The sequence below is a fragment of the Nuphar pumila genome, chromosome 16, assembly GCF_984573655.1.
Source record: "Nuphar pumila chromosome 16, dmNupPumi1.hap1.1, whole genome shotgun sequence".
NCBI lineage: Eukaryota > Viridiplantae > Streptophyta > Magnoliopsida > Nymphaeales > Nymphaeaceae > Nuphar > Nuphar pumila.
In genome coordinates, this window is record NC_143264.1 from 80830600 (window position 1) to 80844385 (window position 13786).

The 13786-nt window shown below is 40.8% G+C and overlaps 1 protein-coding gene across 1 annotated transcript; it reads right to left on the minus strand.

Annotated features, from left to right (window-relative positions):
* Positions 1-12096: 12096 nt before the first annotated feature.
* Positions 12097-13385, minus strand: LOC149813810 (protein SENSITIVE TO PROTON RHIZOTOXICITY 2-like). The gene has a single exon (XM_089991807.1). The coding sequence runs from the start codon at positions 13302-13304 to the stop codon at positions 12342-12344; it is 963 nt and encodes a 320-aa protein (XP_089847933.1). The 5' UTR covers positions 13305-13385; the 3' UTR covers positions 12097-12341.
* Positions 13386-13786: the final 401 nt, after the last annotated feature.

Below are 13786 nucleotides of genomic sequence, written 5' to 3' on the forward strand. Positions count from 1 at the left end.
ATACATGAGTTACCGAACATGCTAGTTTGATGTATCCCATTTGATATCTTCGGATCCGAGAATCAACAGATTGGACTCTGTATTGTTCAAAAAATTTTGGTTCTTCTTTTTTGCCCCCGATCACTCGATAATTTTTATAAACACAAATTTCACTTTTTATAGGTCCAAAAATTCTTTCATAAAACAACCAATCTTTTTCCGATACTCGGCTATAAAGTCGGAGTAGTCGATCACGTTTTGCCTGTGTTAGTGTGCATGAAAACCTATAATTATAATTATACAGAGGATGAGTCTATAACTCAGTATAGAATAATTATAAGTAAATAATAACTTTAACTTACAACTATAGTGGGCTTTAAGCCCTTAGTCTGAGTTTAGTTTTCGACATATCATACAAGGTTTATAAGTTTTAATTTTTCTCCTTAACTCTCTCAATCAAACACTCACTTACACCAAACTATAATACTAGGTTGGCTATACCGGTCATAGTCATCTATGAGCATAGCAACCCGTGTAAAATATCTCAAATCTATAATATTAGCCAGACTATGAACCATACACTAGTAGTGATCTCTAAATCACCAGGCACTACAGTGAAATAACAAGGAGACCCTGTCGGTAGCTAGACAAGAGGTCCAACTCAAACTCAATCTCGACATAGTTCATGCTACATCCTAACCATGATATATTTCAATCATCTATTATTGTCTAGAGTCCCAAATACTGTGTGCATATAACCCAAAGTAATATTTAACTTTATTACATCGAACCTTATTCTCAAGCTCGTGTTTGACTCATTCTCTCACGAGTGATATCACAAAATGATCACGATGAATCTCACTCTCAATCTCAAAATGTATTAGGGTTCACACTTATATCATACTAAGCATGCAATGAAGCAAAGTCTTCATGTCATTAAATTATCATCGACCCACTCTCCATGATAGTTGCACTTTGGTTGAGAACCAGGTAGTCATTTTTACAGTTTGTCTCTCTCGGGATTTAAAGGGTTATGCATGATAATCTCAATATAAAATTTACATGACATGACTAGAATAAAAGGACTAAGTCTAATAACAATCTTATCACAATGCATATTATTTGCAGAATATAACATAAATATGCAATCATAAAAATAATCTCTTTTTAATATGCATGACATATCATGACTAACATGTGTAAATAATCATCTCATTATAATGATATCATGCATGATCATTTTATGCATATCATGTTTACACTCAAGAGTTACATTTCTAAATATGCAACATCAATCATAACATGCAACACAATATGATTGGTGTGAATTGAAAGGTTGTAGGTTCCTGGACACCCCTTGGTGACATGAGAGTTTTAAGGAGAGAGTGTTGCGTGTTCTCCCCAAAACACGCACTGTAGCTACAGTGTGTGTTCTGAGGTCCCGACTGAGTGGCGCATGACGCTCAGTTGGGTGTACCATACACTGTCGTACACTCATCTACAGGATGTACAGTGGTATATGGTACACCCGTACAGCCGACTGAGCGCCATGTGGTGCTTAGTCAAGACCCCGAAACATGCAATGAATCTACAGTGCGTGTTTCGGGGGGGGGGGGGGGACATATAACCTGCCCTCAGTTTTAAGTGAAGTGGCTTGGGACGACCCATGGTTTGTGACTTGGCCTCCGAGTTGGCAACAATTAGTTGTGGTTGTAAATAGGTTCCTATAGGAGGTTGCAATATAGACCCCTACAAGACAGTTACACAATGTTGGGAAGTTGCCCAAATGTTCTGGATCGGGTTGGCTGGCTGGTTTCGCAGCCGGTCGAAGCTCCTCCTCCTCTTCACTTGATACACCTTGCTTGGAAGAAGGAGAGACAACCCACTAAGTACCTGGTCCTATCTACACTAGATCAGACCTCTCAACGTCCATGGGGGAATTTAATCCCTGGCCTGAGGCTAGAGGACTCTTCTCTGGGACCTCCTTTGACGCTGACAATGGGAGCATCATCCTTGCTAAGGATTGCAAATTGTTACAGACCTTTTTTTTTGCCTCGGTTCGACGCAAAACATTTGTCTTAATTTGGATCCATCCAGCCTATTTGGGACTTTGGAAATTTATCATAAACCCACCTAGCTTGCTTAAACTCTGGTGGGATGTCCCCGTAGAGTCCTCTCTAAAGGTGGGATTGTTGAAATAGTTTTACTCTTTTACCTCTTCATATTTTTATAAACAGTGATGTGTAGTTACTTTATTTTTTAATAAGCTTTATTGAGTTCAACTTTTAAATTTCGTTCTACTTTGTGTGATTTCTCTTTGAGGAAAAGACTTTGCTCTCTCACTCGTCTGTCCCCGCTTATCACCAACCAGTTGAGAATATGTTTCTCCCTTTCAGCTGCGCTTTCATCACCTGCCTCGTTATCCATGCCCGCTAGGTGAGATTCTCATCTCTCTTGTTGTTGATTTTCCTTGGTCGTATCTCCTTGCCCTGGGACACGCCCTAGCTACTCACCCCCCCCCCCCCCCCCCCCCTTCCATTCATCGATGGTTTTGTTCTCTACCCTGGGACATGCTTCTCTCACTTTTCCTACCTAGTCTTGTCCTCCACCTGCGATACGTACCCAATGGCTATCTGTCCTCGTGCAGTGTGTCATCATCCACCTTGACATGCCTCACGCTCAACGCCACTACTGCTGCATCCCAGCATGCTGCATGGTCATGACCGCCCCTTTCACATCCCACATGATTTTCTCCTGGGTCGTGCCCCGTTCAACGTACCAAATCTACTAGGACATACCTCTTAGGGATTAGACCCTGACACAAATTGGCTGGCTTGCTGGTCTTTCTGATTTTGAATATGAGTAGGCTTTGTATGACAATACAGTCTTACTTGCTTCCACTCATCCTGCAGTGGAGGATCTGACTAGACAAAGGGTGATGTTTAACGAATAGGGCAGGTGGTCATTGAATGGTTCATGACCCACACCGAGAACAATATTTGATTTTTTGTTTCGTAAACAATTTCTCGAGTGAAGATTTTGCGATTCAAAGATGCTATTTTCAATTGTGCTTTAGGCACGAAGTTTAATACCACATAAATACACATACAAGCAAATTCTATCGCCCTTGTTTGACTATCCACATCAAGTAGGCTACCCTGAAGGAAGGACGTGATTCCCCTCAAACACATCTTTGGTCTAGCATTCAGTCGACAAACCCAAAAGATGGATCAATAATGGGACTCTGTTTGATGCTTGAAGCTTCAAATCCGTGATAGGAGTCCACTAGTGTGCAACAAAGGTGTGTCTCCTCACCTTCCATGGATCACCATGCAGGAGGATCCTAGCCATCTCCTCCATGTTATTCAATATGACTAAATAAAACTCATGTTTTAATAAAGAAAATTTGATAGGAGATGCAATTTTCCTGAAGTTCCTAAAAGGCGTAGTCATATTCAATGTGCTTTCGGGGTTGCCGCAAAAAAAAACTAAGAAATCATGGTTAGAGGAAGTGGTGAAAGCAAGGTGATAGGCAGTGACAAAGTTCCATTGTATTACGTCAAAGGCAAGAAGAAGACCATATATGTGTACATGTGGTATATCCCACTCTTTGTGGGATCTTTGATATACATAATAAACAAAAAAAAAAAGAAAACCTAGAACGTTACTATACAATAGATAACCAAATGTTGACCAAATGGGCAACTTGACGATCTTCCCAGATCCTGAATGGATCCATGTATATATTCTCGATACTCCCCCTCAAGTTGGAGCATGAAGTTCCGTAACACCCAACTTGGATATGAGGAAGAGAAATTGATTCCATCCCAAGGCTTTTGTAAATACATATGCCAACTGCAGGTGCATAGATACATGCTTCGTGGCTATTATTCTTGCTTGAACCTTTTCATGAACGAGATAACAATCGAACTCAATGTGCTTCATCCGTTCATGAAACACTGGATTGGAAGCGATGCTGATCACTGGCTGATTATCATAGAATAACGTCATTGAACCTTCATGATGATGGCCAAGGTCTGCCAAAAAGGATTTCAACCAAATGAGTTCATAGGTAACCACTGCCATGGCACGATATTCAAACTCGGATGAAGATAGTGATATTGTGGGTTGCTTCTTGCTTCTCCAGGATAGTGGTTTATGACCCAATAGGGTAAAGTACCCAATTACCGATTATCAGGTCATGGGGAAGTTTGCCAAATCTGAATCACAATATGCTTGCAACTCTAACTTAGAGTTAGTTGATAGAAAGATCCCTTTCCTAGGGGATGATTTCAAATATCGAAGATCACACAGGGCAACTTCATAATGAGGGATATGTGGATCCTATGTAAACTAACTCAAAATATGGATCAGATACACGATATTGGGTTGTGTGACTATCATGTAGATGAGACGTCCTACCAAACACCAATATCTGGTGGGATCATTAAGAATGTCACCGTCCTATGCATCGAGACATAATTTTTTATCCATGAAAAAGTCAACCAGTTTACCCTAAATAGATGAGTATCGGGCAACAAGTCTAATATATACTTTATCTGGCTTAAGAATATCCTGGTAGACAACCTTGCCACTTCAATACCTATAAAAAACTTTAAACGTTCCAAGTCCTTCAAATAAAATTAGGAATTCAAAAAGGCTTTGATTAATGAAATTTTATGTTCATCATTCTTAGTGACCAAAATGTCATCGACGTATATCAATATAATAAGGAATTTGGAGCCAGTGCATCTAGTAAAGAGAGTATAGTCGGCATTGAACTGAGAAGAATGCATTTTTTTTAGAGTCGATGACAGTTTGGTGAACCAGTTCCTGGAAGATTATTTTATTCCATAGATGGACTTATTCAGAAGGCATACTCGATACTCTCCTTGAGCAGAAAACCTGGGAAGAAGCTGCATGTATACCTCTTCATGGAGATTCCCATGAAGGAAGTCATTGCTGACGTCTAAGTGGTAACTAGACCACCCACAAATAGAGGTAAAAGCTAGAAAACAATGCATGGTGGTCAATTTGATGACAGAGGTGGGCATCTCATGATAATTGAATCATTCGATTTGACTATAGCCCTTAGCCAAGAGACGTGTCTTGTAACATTTAGTGGAGCCATCAGATCGATGTTTCACTTTGTAGGCCCATTTACATCCAATGCGATGCTTGTCCAGAGGAACATACATAAGGGTCCATGTGTTGTTCGCCTCCAAGGCCCCAATTTATGCCAGCAACACATTCCACCAATGAGAGTGCTTGACAACCTCACTAAAACTTTGTGACACATCATCAAAAAGAATAATAGATAAAAATACAATATGGGAAGATAAAAATTTGGATAGAGGTAAGAACTGGGTTATGTGATGGGAAGTACCTAAAGAGTGTCGATCAGAGGCCATAAGTGAACGTTGAGAGGGTTGTGTTTCTAAAGAGATGCACACATAGTTGATGAGATAGAACGGATTAGAAGATTGCCGAGTAGAGCAGCGCGGGTGAGGGGGATTGGGTGGGTTTGGGTTGACGTCAACAATGGTAGGACTGTGGGGTACACTATCAGGGTGGATGAGTGGGACTGACAGGGATTAGTCTGATGTGAAGAGTTTAGGTGAATTGATTTAGGTTCTGGAATAGACAAGTCTAATCGATAAGCATCGTTCTCTTCTAACAGAGAATCCAGAGGCCGAGGTAAAATGGACACATTGACATCGAGAGTCTTATTGTAAAAAGGGAAATGAGTTTCATGAAAGATAACATCTCAACTAGTAAATAAAGTACGAGTTTTAAAATCATAGACCCTATATCCCTTTTGTCCAAATGGGTAACAAAAAAAAATACAATGCTTAGATCTAGACATAAATTTGTCATAAAGAGGAGAATGATTTTGAGCATAGCATAAACAAACGAATACACGTAGGTGTGTGTATTCAAGTTTGGTGTAAAACAAGACTGCATAAAGGGATTTGTCTTGTAACACTAAAGTAGGTATACAATTGATTAAATATGCTGCGGTGAGGATACATTCTTCCCAAAATGAAACGGGTAAATTAGCTTTGAAATGCAATGCATGGGAAACTTCAAGGAGGTGCCTATGATGGTGTTCAACCCTTTTATTTTGTTGATGTGTGTCTATACATGAACATTGATGGTATATCCCATTTTGATGAAAAAATGTTTGCATGTTAGGTGCCATGAATTCAACCCCATTGTCGGTTCGAAAATGTTGGACCATTCTTTTGTATTGAGTTTTAACCATGGTACAAAACTTGCATAAAAGGGAAAAAATTTCAGATTTGAACCACATAAAATAAACCCAGGTGATTCATGAAAAATCATCAACGATAATTAAGAAATAATGTGCACCTGTGTGTGAAGGTGTACCACACTAGATATCACAATAAACAAGAGTAAAAGGTTTAATACTAACATTAGAGCTAACTGAAAAGGGAAGTAGAGTTTGTTTAGATCTATGACAAGCAACACAAATATTCATAAAATGAAAATAAATATCAGCATTGTCTTTATTCAAAGGGGAAATGTGGTTACGAGATGGGTGGCAAGTCGCATATGTCAAAGACGAGAATCAAATTGACTTGTAGCTTGAAAGGCATAATGGAGGGGTGGTGTTTGGGTGAAATGGTAGAGTCCATCTCTCTGTTCACTTGCTTCAATCAGGTTCTTCGTTGAAAGGTCTTGAAAAATATAAAAGTAGAAAAAAAGTTGGCATCGCAACTCATGGAGTTGGTTAGTTTTCCAACAGAAAGTAAATTATATTGGAAATTTGAAACGTAAAGAACGTTGGTTAAAATGATGGAATGAGAAATATGGGTGCTACTCGTATGAGTGAGCAATGCATCTTGACTATTAAGGAGTTTCACAAGGCACAATTTTAGAAGTGGGATAATATCAAATAGGTTTTCAATGTGGTTAGACACTCCGATGTCAATAATTCAAGAAGGAAAGATATAAAGTTTTGATGATTTACCTACTAGGTTAGCTTCGACGTGTTTAACATCTCCATTAAGTCAAAATACAAGTTGGTTCAATTGGTCCTCATGACAACTATGACAATACATTGCCCAAGGTCGAGGAAGATGATTGAGGTGGCATATTAGCTCTACTTGATGCAGCATTGGCAACCGCTAATGGTGACGAAGCTAGCATTGCTCCCGGGTTTGTCTAGTGATGCAAGTAAAACAGAGAGTTCAACATTTCTCCTCTCCTCCATCGGACTGGTTGCTGCTATTTGTCTCAGCCATTAGTCGTGATCGAGAGGGTGATCCACAAACACAACAACAACGATATTAAGAAGGACAAGCAAACACGATGGCTGGAATAGTATGCAGGCACAACGTCAGGAACAACACGCAGACACAACGTCGTCAAAGATGACAACATTCTCACAAGCGATGATACAATATCACAATCGTTATGCGGACATGGCTGGATCAGTACGCAGGGACAACAATGACGACACCAGAATCCTCACAGGCGACAACACGATCCGATGCACAAGTGACAGCAATAAACACGCAGACACGACTCAATCACGGCAGTTCGATCTGCTGTGACGGATGTTCACAAGCCGTGGGATCATCCTCCTTGCTCATGATACCATGAGAAATCGTGGCCAGAGAAAGCGGTGAAAGCAAGGCGATAGGCAGTGACAAAGTTTCATTATATTACGTCAAAGGCAAGAAGAAAACTGTATACGCATACATGCGGTATATCCCACCCTTTGTGGGATCTTTGATATACATGATAAACAGAAAACAAATATGGAAACCTGGAACGTTACAACAGATAATCTTGACCAATAACCAAATGTTGACCAAATGGGCTTGACGATATCCACGGATCCTGGATGGATCCATAGATATATTCTCGATAAAATCAGCGAGCAAGGTCCACTTGAAAGGCCTCAACATTTCATCATGCTGTTAAGTAGAGATCTCCAATCGCATGTTCTCACCATACTGAACCATGGCCGCAGAAGCCTGAGACCTTAGAACCTTACACAATGATGGCCCAAGGACAAATCAACGGAGAAGAGGAATGTGCGAAGAGTCGTGTCTTTCATTTCCTTGGGGAGGGGATGAGTGTTGGTAGGGGAGTCACTCACCATTTACAAACAGATTCACTAGCACGAGACTTTACCTTTATCACTACTCAACCACTCCTTGGATAAAACGCTCTTAACGTGCTTGCCATGATATGAGAACATCATGTCTCCTTTAAAAAGATATGGGCAAATATAAAAGACTAACATAATACTTACCAAATTTTGTCTGTTATAAATCATCACTTCGGATGCATTTTTCACTAAGTCTTATCACATACCCCAAAGGTAATTGCTGAGAGAGAGAGAGAGAGAGAGAGAGAGAGAGAGAGAGACTTGACCCAATCTCCAATCTCAAACTAAACATTCATTATTGTTGGGGGCATTTTTGGAACTCAAATCAAAGGATCTGAGACATTTCTAAAAAAAAAAAAAAACTGAAGATCCAGTACTTTAATTATGTCTGCAAAATCCATGCATTTGGTATGGGTCCAATGAGAAAGCAGGATCTCAGATCCAATTTCATCAATCATATTCTTTATGAATATGGTTCACTATGCCACAAAATTCTTGATTTGGGCATGCTAAAGTTTAGGGAATAATACCAAGTATGGATGTCATAGACCATATCCAAGTTGCATTTGTGTAGTAGTACACGCGAGCATCCTTAAGTGCTGAACAAGTCTCCCAGTTATTGTCATATATAACCGACTGTAGGTTATATTCAATTCCCACCGTACATCACACTCGAGAACAGTAAAATGTAAGAGTACGCTGAAGATGTGCGGTGGTGATTGAATATAACTTCATGTACAATGTGACAGTAACTGCTCTAGAGCCTGACCCACCTTCCCCAGAAAAAAGCTAATTGTAGAAAGCGACCCCTTGTTTGTTTGTGCCTTTCCAATGGGGCCTGCACATAAAACGTTTGTTTTTGGCTCCTCCTTATCAGGGAAACTCAACCTTTTTTGTGGCAAAGAAACTTTCCCCCATGCAAGGAAGCATGTACACAAAAAAGATAACTGTGGCTTATTCTTCTTTTTTTATGATGAGGAACCCTTGCAGAGAACCAGAGTTACTTAATGGGACCATCCCTTGCGAGGTAAACCCCGGGATTAATAACACTCAATCTCTTTTTTGTTTCGTAAGGAACGGTGAACCACTCTTGAGATTAGAGATCTCTAGTCGAGCTGGCTAAGTCTATTGTATTTAAGGTTGTTTTCCTAACTAACTCCCAACGATATAAACCCCGTGGCTCACCCTTTGCTCTTAAGGAGTCACCTTGCTTCAGCACAAGTAAGGGACATAATGCCTTGCCCTTGGGCTGACGCCTGTGAAAATAAAGCTAGCAGCCAAGGTCCCCTCTCACTACGCCAAACCCCTAGGGCTATTTACACTCGTATCAGAGATAAGCCCCAAGCCACCCAAATACCCGATGAGAGTCAAACCTGAGACAAAGGGGTTAGAAACTTCTCCCCAAGTCCTCTGCCACTTGGGGCGATCCGAGCGGGTGTACCATTGCTTATTCTTGGTGACTGGATAGAAGGAGAATATGAAAGAGCTTCAACGAATATCATAACGGGAAAACATACAACGTAAAAAAGCTCACATACCTGGGATCTACAAGAATTTAATGAGTGACCTTAAGAATTTGGAAAATTGCATAAGATCAAGGATTGATTTTTTGAAAAAAGCTTCGTGAAAGTTGAATAGACAAAAACTGCCTCATTTGCACTGGGTCAATCTTTGCAGATAAAAGAGACTGAACATTACCATGCAATTCATCAATTCTGCCTTTACGACCAAATTTACATCAGATTTCTTCATCTATAACGTTTTACATATTCATGGTTGTCGGTTGATATCGTACCGACGCCACACGTATTTGTATTCTGTAAATGAGAGAGAGAGAGAGAGAGAGCCGAAAGAAATTCAACATTACCACTAATGAAGATCAACAAAATGTTGAACTGAACAAGAGCAAAAGCCAAAACAAATAAATAAAGTAGAAGAGAAAAAGAACATCAGACAGATAAAACGGGCTCACGCAGGAGCCGCTTGCCCAGATTGTGGCAAAAGAGAGGTAGTGTCAACAAGAGGGAGCGGAAGATCACTAAGATGCATACGCAAGATCACATAAACATCTACCAAGATTTTATGCACTAGGTTTTGAATGTTAAACAAAATTTGACGAAAATGAGCATCGTTTTGCGCCATCCAAACAATCCACCAAGAAGTAAGCAACCACGTCCGCTAGATAAACCTCCACCTCATGCTACGCCTAATACAAACCGACCCCCAGATCAGATCTAGCACAAATGACTCCTCCTTAACAAACACTTCCGAATGCCTCCAGGTCCTACTAAAGAGTTCCATAAATATTGGGCAAGACCAGAACAAGTAATACATAGATTCTTCTGCAGCTTGACAAAACACGCACCAACTCGGGAGCTGAATGCCCCACTTCTTTAAATTACTGTGGGTCTAGATCCTATCATGAAAAATTAACCAAGTCAGAACTCGAGAACGGGGAGAAGGACCCTTTGCCCAAAGCACATTCTCGGGCAACCAATCAGCCCCCGGGGGGTGCAACAATCTATAGACTTTTGAGGTGAGGAACTCTCCGCTTGGCACCAGCGCCCACTGGAACCATTGACCAAAATTTTTGGGGTCCTCAAAATGGTCTCTTAAGTAGGCTAAAGCCTTCAACCACGATTTATGCAAGTGCGAGAGCACCAAACCCCGGGTTCCTAGACGAACCAGAATAAGAGCAGAAGCCTCATATTTAGCAAGAAGCAAACAAGCACAAGGGTTATCCGGTTGGTGGGTCAACCAACATTTCTTGGCGACAAGAACAATGCTTCGCAGTCTGGGTGCAGGAATGCCTAAACCAGCCATACGCTGAGGTAAGACCACCGAACGCCAACCAATCAAGTGTCGCTTACCTTTGAGTTGACACCTAGACCATAGAAAATCTGTCAGCAAGTGCGTTAGCTGCTTCTCTACTCCCACAAGCATCACAAACATAGACATGAAAAATTCTGAAATAGTTGAAAGAACATGTCTAACTAAGGTTAGACGGCCAACGATGGAGAAATAAGACGACTGCCACTAAAGCAATTTGCGCTTCACTTTTTGAAGTGTTGGAGCCCATGCAGTAGAAAAGAGGGGCTTCACTTGTAACGGCAAGCCCAGGTACATAATAGGCATGTCAGAAATAGTGCAATTAAAAATTATCTTCCCAACTGCAAGCATATTGGCATGAACATTGAACATGGTAATAGAGCATTTGGTCTCATTTAGAGAAAGCTCAGATAGGGAGAGGTAAAACTGAATGATAAGCTTGAACCTAAGCATCTGCTGAATATTTGCACGACAAAAAATGATCATATCATCAGCATAAGTAAGAATATGACCCAAGAAGTCTGGAACCTGCAAAGGATCAATGAAACGCGATACTGCAGCCTGCTTAAGCAAGACCACAAGACCATTAGCAACTGCATTGAACAACAAAGGCGAGAGGGGGCACCCTTGCCGCAAACCCCATCGCAGCTTGAACCGGTTTCCTCTAACACCATTGATATTTAACATGGCTTGGGCATTTGAGACCAACTCCCTCATTCAACCAGAAAAATGATGACCAATACCGAAATTTGCTAACATTTGAAATAAGAATGGCCAATGCACGGAATCAAAAGCTTTATGAAAGTCTAATTTAAGGACAAAGTAAGGTTGATCGCTATGCTGCAAGGAATGAACAACCTCGGATGCCACGATGAACGAGTGTTGGACCCTCTTATTATGGATGAAGGCGAACTGAGAGTCTGGAAAAATTTGGTTAGCCACCGATTTCAGTTTATTCGCCAAAACCTTGTCAAACATTCGATAAGAAACACTCATAATTGAGATTGGGCAGAACCGAGAAATATCAGTGACCTCATCATCTTTGAGAATGAGCGAAATAATATATATATATATATATATATATATATATATATATATATATATATATATATAGAGAGAGAGAGAGAGAGAGAGAGAGAGTCTTAACATCTCAATGGGCCTGTCTCAAGGGGGCTGTTGTCATCACAGCACAAGTGAACAAAGGATGGAATTTCCTTTTTCACTTGAGACAAGTCTAGATTGTTCAGTTAATAATAACCATTAATACAAGATAGCGTTTAGTACAAGTTAGCAACTCAAAGATACAGTACAAAACACAAAGATGCATATAACTCAAAGTGTTTCTCCCTTGGTTGATCAACAGAAATTCTTATGATTAATTGAATATCATTCATCTTTCTTCCGCTTGAACCTTGATGGGTTGATGCTCAGGTCTTTGAATCTTGTTGGCACAATTCATTGCAGGAGTATGGCCAACAAACAAAGCAACATGACCCAGAAGCTTATCCTTCCTAGAGAAGGTAGTCCCACATGAACACTGCCATTTCAGATCCCCACAGTGCTTCTCATGAGTCCTCAAATCCGAAAGCACAGAGAATTTCTTCCGATTGCATCTGTTGCACACATACATCTTGGGGCAATGGCTTCTCTTGTAGTGATTCTTGACGCAGATCATCGATTTCAGCGGCGTAAATTTCGCATGCTTCTTGTTCCATCTGCATCCTTCATGAGGACATGAGTATTTCCTAGGTAACATATTCATTATTGAGGCATAGTCCTTGTTATAACCAGAAGAAGGGCTGCCATTCATTAAAGCTTTTGATAGAGCAGCATTAGTCTTGTACTCATCCCCGTGTGCCCTCATATGCATCCTCAAATTTGCGTCCCTCTTGAACCCCTTGCCACAGATATGACAGTAGTGTGTATATTCTGCTAATAAATCAGCAACATCCATCTCAACAATATCATAACAAGAAGAATCTCCATTTTCTTCTTTACTATAGGCAGCATCTAGAATTCCGCCATCATCATCAAGTCTAAAGTCTTTATTATGGCTAGCATTACTTGTATTGTTAGTAGCAATATTTATGCTGTAATTGCCATTGTTGTTACTATTACCATTGTTATAAGTATTGGTTTTGTGGGCATACCCATTTCTAGCATGATGAGTGGAACCACCTTGGGTTTCACCAGAAACCCTAATATTCTGATGCTGTGACTCTTGCCGTTTCTGTTGCTGCTGCTGGTGGTGACTGAGGAGACCATTTGAAGCGGATGAACTCAAGTCCATCTGCTGACATGAGAACATCATGGAGGAGGCTGTAGCTATCACTTCCTGAATGAGGGTGGCCATGACTGATACCGCAACAGAGGCTGCTTCAACTTGTGGGTGTTGGGTGTTTTGAGAGAGGATGAGAGTGACGAATGACTGGAGTTGGCTGACTTTGTTCTTTAAGATGGAGAAGTTATAGAGGAGGGAGGAGTGAGATTGGGGCTGGGGAGGGAGAGTGGCAGGAGGATGGGGATGGGGAGAGGAACAGAGGAGGGACATGTCATCTAGGGGATGTTGGCCTGGAGAAGAGCACATCTCTTCATCCTCCACCGCTCCATACATGTGAAAGCTTGTGGGAGTGCTGGAAATCATTGCAAAAGGGGTCTATCTAGAGTTCCCCACTCGAACTTTTCAACATCAAGCAAAGTCTAATTTATGTCTCGCTCTCTCTTTCTATGGGGTTTGGTTGGGGGTAGTTTTGATGAGCAGTGTAAGAGGTTGAAGAGGGCATGGCGTTTACTTTTGATTAGGAGTTGCCAGCTCTATAATGACGTGGGGGTGTT

Bases quoted from the DNA above. Each gene is read 5' to 3' on its own strand.
- LOC149813810 (XM_089991807.1), bottom strand. From the start codon at position 13,304: ATGGCCACCCTCATTCAGGAAGTGATAGCTACAGCCTCCTCCATGATG.